We start from the raw sequence: 12,425 nt of genomic DNA, 5'->3' as shown, positions 1-12,425 counted from the left end.
TGAACTTTAACACAGGTGATGTCGGGACAGTCTGTTCTGAGACTCCTGGCAAGATTCATTAATAAGCACAGCTTTGGTACTGCCATAAAGATACAGATTCAGAAGTACCTCTGTCTTATTTGCCCTATTCATCAAATCTTGGCATAGCTCTTGGAGATGTGCAGTTACACCCACTGACTGTCTTCGCAGGTTCTCTGGTTTTCTCCTTCACTCCCCCCTCCTGTATTTCTGGACTCCATAGCAGGAAAGAAGCTGAGGGGTGGCAGGAGGGAGTTGCTGGAGAGCCAGTTTGGAGGCCTGTGCAAATCAGTGTTTCCCACAGTGAGCAAAAGCCTCGCTCCCTGTCCACCCCAAAAGACTGCCCTGGCGGAGAAGGGAGTTTACCTGCGGGAGCCCAGGTCCAGCCTGGCGGCACGCGGCGTACAATGCTGCTGCTCCCGGAGCCGCCTGGGGGGCCCGGAGACCCAGCGAGCCCCGCGCCCGCGCCCGCGCCGCCCAGGGGGTTCCCGAGGGTCCCAGAGAGGCCAAGCCGGCCTGACGCTGCGCGGCCAGAGACCCACGGCGCGGGCGCTCGCTCGGGGCGGGGGCCGGGGGCCGGGGTGGGCGCGGAAGGGCGCCGGGGCTGGGCGACGGCCCGAGCTGCCCTGCAGAGGGTGTGGCGCGGGCGGCGCGTCTCCACGGAGACCGCACAACAAGCAGCACCCCAGCCGCGCCCACCGCCCCCACGCGACCCTCGCAGGGCTGCAGCCCCCGCTTCTTCCCACCCTCCACGAGTTCTGCGGGGGGGGGGGAAGCAGGATCAGGGGAGCCGCGGGGCGCCCAGCGGAGGTGCAGAGGCGAGGCCCTGGGCCCTGTCTCCAGGGGGCCTGGGAAGGAAAGGCCTGGGGAGTTGCAAACCTTCAAAATAGTTTAATGCTTATTACCAATTTTAGCACGATAAAGGAAGTACGAAAACAGAACAGAACAAAACAAATGTTTCAAACTGGTCTAATGGTTCTGATCAAAATGCCTTTAAGTGTTTAAGTTTTTTCTTTTGCACACAGGTGAATAGTTACTGTCATAGAAAGACGAAGGGATGCTCACAATAGATTAAGTATGAAAAGCAGTCTAGAAAACCATATGCATGTAATGGTCTAGTTTTTATAAATAAGCATGTACAAAAAGTGGAAGGATACACACAAATGTTACAAGGTTTGCTCTGACAGTATTTTTTCTAATCTGTAATTACAATGAACATGCAACATCTGGATAACAAATATTTTTATTCTATGCAGGCACCTAGCTTTTTTTGTTGCCTTCTGCACACATTTCAGGCGAGTGAAGAGAATGTAAATTAGATAAGCTAAAATTCTGTCACCTGAGATTCAGGGGGTCCTGTCACAAAGGACAAATGCACCCAGTGAGTGCAAGGGCAGCCTGCTCTGTCACTGACCCTCGGGAACCCCTTTTACTTTACTCTATCTCGGATCCAGTTTTTCCTAGAAAAACATGTCACTCAGCAACGTTCCTTTTGCCTTGTCAGATACTAGAATGCTAGTGTTTTCCACAAACCCCTACTGGTTTGACTCAACTGAAAAACTTCATATGTAACACAATATTCTGAGGATTTTCTCATTTTAAAAAGGGGCAATAAAAAGACCAATTGGATAAACTGATCAGAATTATTTGAGTTCAGAATGTCAAAAATAACCAATTTTTTTTATATCATTCAGTGGGTCCCCACCCCCAGTTAAGGGCTTGTTTCTGTGGCCTGGAGAGAGTGTGGCAGAAGTCTGGGCCTCTTCTACAGAGTAAAAGTGACTGAGCTATAAAGGTAAACAGATGTGTCAATGCAATGAAATAGTATGCAGCTGTAAAAAGGAACTCCTGATCCATGCTACAAGGTGGATGAAACTTGAAGACACTATGCTAAGTGAAGGAAGTCAGAAACAAAAAATAACATTGTATGATTCCATTTATATAAAATATCTGGAATATCTGGAATAGGCAAATCCATAGGGACAGAAAGCAGATCAGTGGGTTCCTGGGCCTGTAGAGAAGAGGGTAGAGGGGAGTACTTGATAACGGGTACTGAGTTCCTTTTTTGTAGTGACAAAAATGATGGAATTAGATAGTGATGATGGTTGTACAACCTTTTTTTTTCCTACCACGACCTGGACTACACATGAAAATTAATGTACTAAAAACCACTGAATTGTATTCTTTTAAAAGGGTGAAATTTATGGTGTTTGAATTATATCTCAATAAAGCTGTTAAAAAAAAACAAAGGTGCTTATGATAATATTTACCGAATGTTCTTGGTATCAGCTATTGTGCCAAGCATCTCTCATGCATTTCCTCCTCACTACCACTAGGGGTCCTTATTAACCTCAATTTCTAGATCAACAAAATGAAGATGTGACGAAAATGAGTGTACATGAACACAGAGCCAAGGGGCAGAGCGGTGATTCAAACTGGGGTCCAGGTAACTTGAAAGGCCCATGCTCTTTTCATTACCCCAGTATTTAAATATGCAAAATTTGCAAGACAGTTGGTTTCAGAACCTTGAATTTTATAAACAGTTTATTTTTGAGGATTGAACCCTTCCCTTCCCAGATCAAAGGTTACGGATTTCTTCAAAGCAGACAACAGACATTAATTTAAAACAATCACTTTATTAAAAATAGCAAATTTCACAGATACTTATTTAACATTTTATCATCACTGGCCACTGAGAAACACACCAGAGTGTGTACTGATTGTCTAACGTAAACGGAAGCGAGGCAGCCACGAGAAGCCTGCGTGTCGTCAACTTCTGACCGAGGCTGGAATGAGGCTGGTGAGTGCAGGAGAGAGGACCCCTCAGCTCCTCACCAACACTGAGCACGATGCATTTCAAGTATAACCCCATAAGGCAACAGTATAAAGCACAGCAGCACAATCTCTGCATCACATTTCCTGATTAAGCCTTCAGCAAGGCCATGGCCCCAAGTTACAGTGAATTACAGCAAGTTAAGTTCACTAAAAGCAGAATGTGAAAGCAATCATTGCACTTTAATTACTTTAATTCCTTGTTGTGGAAGATGATTCTGGAACTGAATTCAGCTGAAAAAGTAAAGAATGCTGCTTTTCTTCAAATCACAAAGAAGCAAACTGCATTTCATTTTAGCTGGTAGAAGTATTTGAAACATCTTGCGCATCTGCCAAATGGAGCTTTTGTCTGCATTCATCAGTTAAGAAATTTTTCATTCTATAATGAGAAATTTTAAATTTTTCTGAATTTACACTCAGGAGCAGAGGAATTAAAAGAAAGAAGTTTTAAGACTCAGAGGAAAAGACCATCTGTTGCTTCTGAGAAACCTGGCCATGGTAAGACAATGGCAAAATGTAGTAAAGTCTTTACATAATATGTTTAAAATGTATACTATGTCTAGAATTTGAAGAGAGTTTTTTTGTAGTCACTGAATTAAGATTATGTCCTTGGGTTCAAAAGAGCATAGAGTTATTTTTACAGTAAGGAGGTGACTTAGAGGCAAAAATGAAAAGATGGGCTGAATTAAAAAACAATAATTGAAGACACCACATAATCACCCTTGGGGAAAGTTTCTTTGTAAAAGCCAAAAATAAAATAAAATTGTAATAACTCTAAAACCTCTTCTAAATCCTCTTAACTATTCCTCTAGAAGTTTGAAAGTAGGACGGAATTCCTGCTCATATTACTCTTTCCCTTCTCATCATCACTGTTTTCATTTTTCGTCTTTCACCTATATTTATATTTAGGTTTTTCAAGACCTAATGCAAACAATGCTATGGAGACACTGAAGGTGACAAGACGCTAGTAATACATGAGTGGTAGGGGCGGCACAAAATGTTCAGCTCAGGTGCCAAGATGATCACACATAAAAACCAACAGGCACGCCTTCCACGCAGGAGACCCAGGTTCAATTCCTGGACCAGACATTCCCCGCCCACCTCCCCACCTCTCCGCACAAAACAAAACACACACAAAAGAACAACAGGCAGAACGTAACTAAATGCCAGCTGAGGTACACATGCACTATAGGGACGAGGCCACCTGAGTAAAGTAATTTGATAAGGAGGAGGGGACAACCAGGGCAGCTGTAGGTGGCAAGTACAGCCTGCACAAAGGCATAGCGGTGGGAATAAACAACGTGTTCTTGGGGCACTCAGTAAACCAACTTGGTGGGAGCGACAAAATAATGAAAAATAAGAGGATGTACAGGTTGTGGGCAGACTGAGAGCCTTTCAATGGTCTGATATGGTAAGAAATTTGCTAAAAACAGGAATGGCAAATGAAAGTGATGTTTTAGGAAGATTACTCTGGTAGCAGTGACTAAATTCTAGAGCAGCATCGTCCAACAAATATAATGAAAGCTACACATGTAATTTAGGAATTTCTAGTAGCCACATTGCAAAGGCAAAAGATTTGAAATTAATTTTAATATTTTATTTAAACCAATATACCCGAACTTTATCATTTCAACTTGTAATTATTATACAAATTGATGAGACTTTTTACATTCTTTTATGTTACATCTCAGAAATCAGCTGAGTATTATTGCTCAGTGGCCAGGTAGCAAGTGCAGCTCTATTGCTGAGCAATATAAATTTATAAGGTTATGGAACTGGGTGAAGAGGGCCTGGATTATCATCCAGAGCATGAAGGGAGGGCAGGAGAGAGCGCTGATGATGCCTGACAAATAGATTCCATATCCAGGCCCAGGCTTGAGGCCAGGAAGGGCCGTGATTAGCAACGTCTACTATAGTCACAGGATGGATTTTTTAAATAGTCTTGGAGGTTGAAATGATGGAGGCACAGAAGACACTGAGAGGGCAATTAGGAGGGAAAGTATGACTGGAGAAAGAACATTTATTACAGATGAGGAAACTAGAGTTGCCAGACTCTGCTCAAGGTTACACATTGCTTACTACAACCAAGAATTCCAAAGTCTACACTCTTCTACATTACCCCATGTTGCCTTGTTGAGAATTGAAAGAAGTGAGGACATAAGGTCCACGATTTTAACAGAAGCTCAGGTGAGAGGACAGGAGATACTTAGGAAGCAAAAGCATAGAAAGAAGCCAAGGGAAAAACTCTAAGGGTGGATATAAAGAAAAGAACCAAGAACCAAGGACTACTCCCAAGAAAAGCCCAATTAAATGAATCCTTAGCTCTTCAAGTCTTTTTTGACAATATCTTATATTGCTCTCTTCCCTCAAAGCCTCATTATTTTCCATCTGTTTAAAATGGGGGTAATTAACACACTTCCTTCCAAGGGTAGATTAAATGAGATAATGTATGTGAAACCTTTCCCACAGTGCTTAACAAATAGTATGCATCCAATAAAGATTAGCTATTAGTTATTATTACTAGACTTTTCTATACCTCCTTATTTCATAATTGCTGTTACCATACAATTCAGCATTAATAATAACAGTATATAATGCTATAGAAATAACGGAACTCTCCAGATAATTGGAAAATTTCACACATTACATCATTACATGTATAAATTACCTCCTCTTACAGAGGAAGTTCTGAGATGGGAAGTTACTTGCCCAAGCTCACATGACCAAAAGGTGGTGGAAGAACCAAATTTCAAAAACCAAATCTCTTAAGTCCATAGCCAGTATCCTTTCGAATTGGTCGTTAATTAGCTCATAGGGGAGATCTACCTCTCAGACTCTTTGGAGGCAGGATCACCTCTTACTGCTCTTACATTGCACTTACCATTTTGTTCAAAAATACATTTTGAAAAATTCCTTAAAGGACTGCCCTAAATTGAATGCCAAACACTGAGTAGCCACAGATGCCTGGGTGATTCCTTTAAGCTGGTCCCATAATACTCTTTGTAACTTAATTATGAAAATGTCATTTTACGAGCTATATAAGGTTCCTTGAAGAAAGGCTGCATTTTAATGACCACCTGAGTAGTCCAACAAATATAATGAAAGCTAGATGTGTAATTTAAGAATTTCTAGTAGCCACATTGCAAGGGCAAAAGATGAGATTAATTTTAATATTTTAAATAATTTTAAGTATTTAATATTTAAATTATTTAATATTTTTTAATAATTTTAAAAATTTCTTACCATATCAGACCTTTGAAAGGCTCTCACTCTGTTTACAACCTGTACATCCTCTTATTTTTTTATTATTTTTCACTCCCACCAAGTTGGTTTACTGAGTGTCCCAAGAACACATTGTTTATTCCCATCGCTACGCCTTTGTGCAGGCTGTACTTGCCACCTATTGCTGCCCTGGTTTTCCCCTCCTCATCAAATTACTTTACTTAGGTGGCCTCTACTTGCGCAATTATTCAATTGTACACATCTAAAATAGTCCACATAATGCCATTAAATTAGGTACTATATACTAAGTCTGGATATCCTACTGCCATTTGGCCTCAGAATTTAAGATTAAAAGCAATTTATATGGTAACTAGCCTATCCTCAATTCCTTGAAAAAAGAAAACTTAAGCATGTGTAAGAAATCCAAAAACAATACAAAGTAAAGCAGAATAAAACAGGAAAAACAAAATTTTGGACCACAGAACAAACTGAAAATGCTATAAACGAAGGGGAGAGAGATGGCCCCAGTAAATACTAACAGACGTGATAGTCCCCAACATCTGTACTACACCTATGTAAAACTTGATTGGAACTATTTACCAGGCATTGTAAGTCAAACTTTTCACTGCTGCCAGGAGGCAAAGGATACATGGAAGAATTCAATTCTTCTAACTGTAACACAAAGAAACAAAATTTTCATAAGAGATATATCATAAGCATATAATTGTCAACTATACATTTTAAAATGAAAAATTCTTCTTTTAAATTGTCTTTAAATGAAATAGCAAAATAGTAAGAAAAATCCTTCTAAAATTTGCATATTGGGAAATTCACACATGCAAGATAATTATAAAGCAGCTTTAGCAGTTACTGAAGAAGAATACTAGGAGAAAATTAGACCAGATGATAAAAATGGGAGTTTTTAAAGTATTCTTAAAAACATGCACAATTAAAATAGTCTCTAATAGCTTTGAAAAGAAAAAAAAAATTGCTGTTTTAATTATCAAAATCTTTAAAACCTTTACAGCTTCCAAAAAGATTTCATATGTCATTGAATCTTCAGTAGGAACCTCCTACTATATCACCCCTGTTTTACAGTGGTAAAAATCTGAGCTGCATAAATTTCACTAAATTGCCCAACATTACAGTTATAATGTAAATGCAGACTCTTGGGCTAAAGAAAGGCTTTCCAGTTTAGAATTCAATGATCTTTTCACCATACCAAAGTTACTCTCCTAAATATGTCACAAATCAAGCTTACATTTGCTAGAAGGAATAAAACATGAACTGGTAAAAGGAAATTCTTACAGGACTAAACAGGGTAGAACTGAAATAAAAAGCATGGACTTGAAATGTCAAAGTACAGGCAATTTTTCTCATGTTTACTTTTTCAAAAAATAGAGAAAAGTATAGATGGATAGATAGAATGATACAGTAAATCTGGCAAGATGTTAAAATTAGTGGATTTGTGTATCCAGGGGAGTAGGATACTAGAATTCTCTTACAGGTTCTGTATGATTTTTGCCACTGTATTTTAAGTTATCTCAAAATAAAAAGTTTAAGTAAAAAGAGAAAAAGTTATGAAAAATTAACTTTTTGTCATTGGTGAATATGAAATATAAAACTAAAATATGTTGAAGTCAAAATTTATTTTTGCTCCTAAAAAGATTTTAAAGAGGCAAATTTAATTAACAGTTCTCAGTATTACAATAATACATGACAATGTCCTAAATAACCATAAATGTGAAACAGCTCTGTACTTAAAAATAATCAGCCATAACCCTGAGTAAATAACACAAAATGTATTAATCTGTGCAGGAAAGGTCTTCTGACATACTGTCTTCTATATTTTAAAATATTATCATACAGGCACAGAAGGAAGTATTTTGATTCTAGATTTGTCAGTATTCTCAGTATACATCCTTACATCTAAATAGTATAATTCCCTTGGGACATCTTTCTTTAAAAAGGAATCAAGTACAACATGGAGTCTGAAAAAATGGTAAGTGAAAGAATCATGACACAAAAGGTTACATACTGTATGATCCCATTTATATGAACTGTCCAGAAGAGGCAAATCCATAGATACAGAGAGCAGACTGGTGGTTACCAGGGGATGGGGGTGGGGAGATCAGGAGGTCTGGGGTTTCTTTTCGGGATGAAGTGATGGAAGTGTTCTAGGATTAGTTAGTGGTGACACTTGTACAACATTATCCATATACTAAAAAGCACTGACATGTACACTTTTTTTTTTTTACATGGGCAGGCACCAGGAATCAAACCCGGGTCCCCTGGCATCGCAGGCAAGCATTCCTGCCTGCTGAGCCACCGTGGCCCGCCCTGATGTACACATTAAATGTACACTTTAACACAGTTAAAATAGAGAATTTTATTCTCAATTAAGGAAAGAAAAAGAGCAATTCTCACATCAGACAGAAGCCGATCCAGATTGGAGTCACTTGCTGTCTTTCTCTTATCCTCAGGAAGTTCCTCTAACTCCCCGTAGAGCTCCAAATTCAAGCGAGCTAGTTTTTCCTGCATTCCCCGAACATGTTCCATCTGTTCAATAGAACATTCATTTCCTGGGGGAACATTCCAGAATATTAATAAAGATTAAGAAAATTCAAACTGACCTCAAGGAAAAACTGTTAAAGTACAGGTGCTCCAATAGAAATCTGGCATCTTTCTTTTTAAAATTCGATTGCTTATACAGGCAGCATACTTTCTGTATATAATTACAAATCAAATTTCTAACCATGAAAACAAAGACCAATCAAGCAAGTGACCCTGGGTACCTAAAAAATCATATAGGGAAAATTAAAGAAAGGTCTACAACTTCTAATAAAAAACAAATTTAAAGAATAAAGAAATTAAAGAAAGGCAAAAACCATCCCTTAAAAGGAGAAAATATGTGTGTAGTATATATTCAATTGCAATATCATATATGAAAGCAATAAGGAGAATTAAGTGAACCACTATTTTATAATAATCTGAGTGAAATTAAGAGTCCTATCAGAACTTCAAAATTAATTGTTTCGTTTACCAATTAACATACTCCTCCTTTAAAAAGTATCAATAAAAACACTGATGATGTATGAGGAAATAATGGTCTCCGATGATCAATTATCAGAGAAAACAAATACAAATGCTACAGCTGGACGCCTGCCACCGACATCCAGGCACCCATCACACTGCTCTTGATCTCGAGTGAGGTTGGTAAAATTCATTCTTCAAGCTGACTGTGAAGAAACCCAATGCAGTATCTGCAATTGTGTACACCGTAACACAGGACAATGAACGGCTAGAGGATAGGGCCGACATTTTTACTGGACAGAGTCCTCCGAGGAAACACAGTCTGCCCGAAGTAACAAATGTACATACGAGGTATTGTGTTTTCACAGGGCTCAAGCAACGGTCTCTGTAACCTCTTGATAATATAATTTTCCCCCCAAAATCTTTGTTTGCGCAAAGGTTCTACCAAATATGTACTACAGTGCAGCCAAAATTGAAGTACAGTTCTTGAATTTGCTGTGAATTAATGTAAACTATACTATGATTTCCCCTAGCCAGCATTATCACATCTTCATAAATTGATTATACTATATTATGTAGAGGACCACTAATAATTTCAAAGCTAGTTACGGCTCTCTCAAAATCATACTTTTTTCATAGTATTACATCTCATACTTTCTCTTTTTCAGTACTTACTAACCTGGAAAGTCAAGTGGAAAGAATATCACCATATACAGAGTAAAATTATAAAGAGGTGGAAATCACAGGGGAAAAGAAAAGCTACTCTTATATCTTCATGAAAGAACAAGAAAACTGGCCTCTTTTATGTTCAAATCAGGAACCCTGGGCAGGGAGCAAGTTTACATTTACAAGGGTAAAGGAAACAGATTTTAACATTTTTCAAAACTAAGACACCAAAGTCTAAAATGTTTTAACTGACAAAGAATGTAACTGTTGTTAAACTTTCAAAACACACATTCTGTAATACAACTCTATATTTCAACTAATTCTCCTCACCCTTTTAAACTTTTCTTCTGAAATTTTAGAAGGCAAATTATATTCCATGACAAATAAAATCCAGGATTATTACATTTTTATGCTTGTGGATTTAAAAAAAAAAGACAACTTTAAAAGGACAGCAAAACATACACATGCAAAAATAGGATGCAAGCATCTTGAAAAAATAAACTACAAAGAGAAAAATATATTGCTTACCAAATGCTTGCAGTTTTCCAGAGTGGAAATCATTCAAAAGACTCAGAAGCCCTCTCTCCATCTCTTGAACATCAGAGACATCGGTGAGAAAGGAGTGCTGAATCGGAGTCGACTGAGCACCTTTTCCTTCTCCGCCCTGAGGTTTGCTCTTCTCTTTCATCACTCTGCAAAGACCACAAGCAATTAACTTTAAATGTAACTTTTAAGACTGTTCTGGATTAAGCAAAACTAGGGCATTAAATGGAATTTTCTTTAAAAACAAGAAGGCAGAAGGAAGTAAGTAACATCAAGCCAGAAGCCAAAAGATGGAGTTGTGAAAGTCTTAAATGATAGATAAAGCATACTGCACTACCAAGGCATACAGAAAGCTTGGTTAATACATTTAAACAAGTTACTAATTCTTCAGACTACAAAAAACAGAAGAGACTCGGTAAGTCTTCCTGCGGTTTCATTTCCTATTTCATCTCTCAGTAGAATATCTCACACCTTTCCCATCTAAATGTTATCCTGTTTGTTCCTAGAGTAATCACTGGCTCAATAAGGATTGATGGACCCCTGCTCTGTGCCAGCTACTGGCATAAGCCATCAGTTACTGTGCCCAGGAGAAAGGCAGACACATTTATTCAAACTTGCCGAATGGTGACAAGCTAAAAGCCTGTGTCATCCTGGACTTCGCCGAGTTCCCAAGACCTCACATTCTGTCACGAGGTCCTGCTGAGTATACAAGTACAGTACATCTCTCCTTTCTCCGCTTCCCTCTGCTGCCACCGCCCTATATCTCTTGACTGAGCTACTCCAATAGCTTCTCAACAGGTTTCCCAGCCTTCCCAACCTATCCCTCACAGAGCAGCCCAGTCAGTTTTTCAACAAACATAAGATCGAATGATTAAAAAAAAGAGAGACGACTTACTTCACCTACCCTTCTGTAGGTCTGTGCTGCCTGCTGGATAAAGTCCATTACCCTACATTCTATGTTCTCTTTTGCTTCATAGAAAACCCTTCTCTTACCCTCATACCCACTAACTCCTGCCTACGTGAGCATCCTCTCCCTCTTGCTATCTATCTCCTACACAACCTTCAAGTCTCAGTCTAAATGTTGCTTCCTCAGGAAGGCCTTTTCCAAACCCCGAGACCAGGCTGAGTCCTTATGACATATTTCTGGTCAAAACCAGACCTGAGTGATGGCACCAGGCGTCCTGCAGTCAGGAGACCTCATGCAGCTCCCTTGGACCAGAGCAAGCTTCCCTACAGTGACGCGGGTGACAGCCTAAACGGTAGGTTGGAGTCAGCCTGGTGCACACTAAAGCTGCCGACATCTACACAGATTTGGCACTCGATTGATTGTTATGTGATGCTGAATGAAGACACTGTCCCCATGACTGTGTACATCACAATCAGGATAAGACAAACACAGTCTGTGGGGGGAGGGGAGGAGGCAAGAAAGAAACCAACACTCTTTCTTTCGAGCAATTCTGAACACTTATGTAGTTGAGGGGAGGTGAGTTAGCAGTTCTGTTTTACAAAGCAAGACCAGCATTTTTATGTGTGGAATGACATCCCATCATCCAATAGTTCACCATAGAACCTGCGGCATACACATCTCCTGTGCGCTCATTAGAAATGCTAATCTCGAGTCCTACCTGAGACTAAGTGAATGAAAACCTGCATTTTAACAACATCCCCAAGTCACATGTACACATTAAAATCTGAGAGCCACTACCACAGAATGTACAGGAAATATGCTTTTCACATCAAATTTAGAGGTTTTATTCAAGTGAGGGTTTCTTATCAAAAACCCTCTCAGAAAACAAAAAGTAAACCCTCTCAAAAAGCAAACAAAAAAAAGCTTGTTTATTACTAATCAATGTTTTTTATCATGTCGTATTGCCTTACTTTATCTTAAAATAATCCAACGGTAAGTAAATCCAACAACTGTGCTGGTCTGGAAAGCCCCACTGAGAAGGCTGTCAGGTGCAGTGCTGACCACAGCTGGCCAGCCCTCAGGAAGCCTGCCCTCGAGAAGAGCATGCAGAAGTAAAGCTACCAGGTGGAAGGCGACAACAAGATCAAATAAACTGCTGTGAGAATATACAGAAAATCTCTTGGATTTCTTTTACCACCACCAT

At 39.3% G+C, this 12,425-nt stretch overlaps 1 protein-coding gene across 3 annotated transcripts in view; it reads right to left on the bottom strand.

The window, feature by feature from the left end:
- The window catches only part of CCDC28A (coiled-coil domain containing 28A), a 29,386-nt gene that overhangs the window by 13,213 nt on the left and 3,748 nt on the right, over window positions 1–12,425 (bottom strand). The window contains exons 3-6 of one of the 3 annotated variants that reach the window (XM_077143308.1): window positions 10,300–10,463; window positions 8,500–8,654; window positions 6,673–6,744; window positions 2,639–3,229 (exon numbers count right to left, since the gene is read on the bottom strand). In XM_077143308.1, the coding sequence (XP_076999423.1) occupies window positions 3,209–3,229; window positions 6,673–6,744; window positions 8,500–8,654; window positions 10,300–10,463 (412 nt within the window). In that variant the 3' untranslated portion in view covers window positions 2,639–3,208. Of the gene's footprint in view, window positions 1–2,638; window positions 3,230–6,672; window positions 6,745–8,499; window positions 8,655–10,299; window positions 10,464–12,425 lie in introns of those variants that run through there. The other 2 variants (XM_077143309.1, XM_077143307.1) reach the window with 2 other exon arrangements.

Source organism: Tamandua tetradactyla, chromosome 25, assembly GCF_023851605.1.
Source record: "Tamandua tetradactyla isolate mTamTet1 chromosome 25, mTamTet1.pri, whole genome shotgun sequence".
In the NCBI taxonomy this organism is placed as follows: domain Eukaryota; kingdom Metazoa; phylum Chordata; class Mammalia; order Pilosa; family Myrmecophagidae; genus Tamandua; species Tamandua tetradactyla.
Note: the sequence above shows the minus strand (reverse complement) of the source record. Positions and strands in the feature narration are given on the sequence as shown.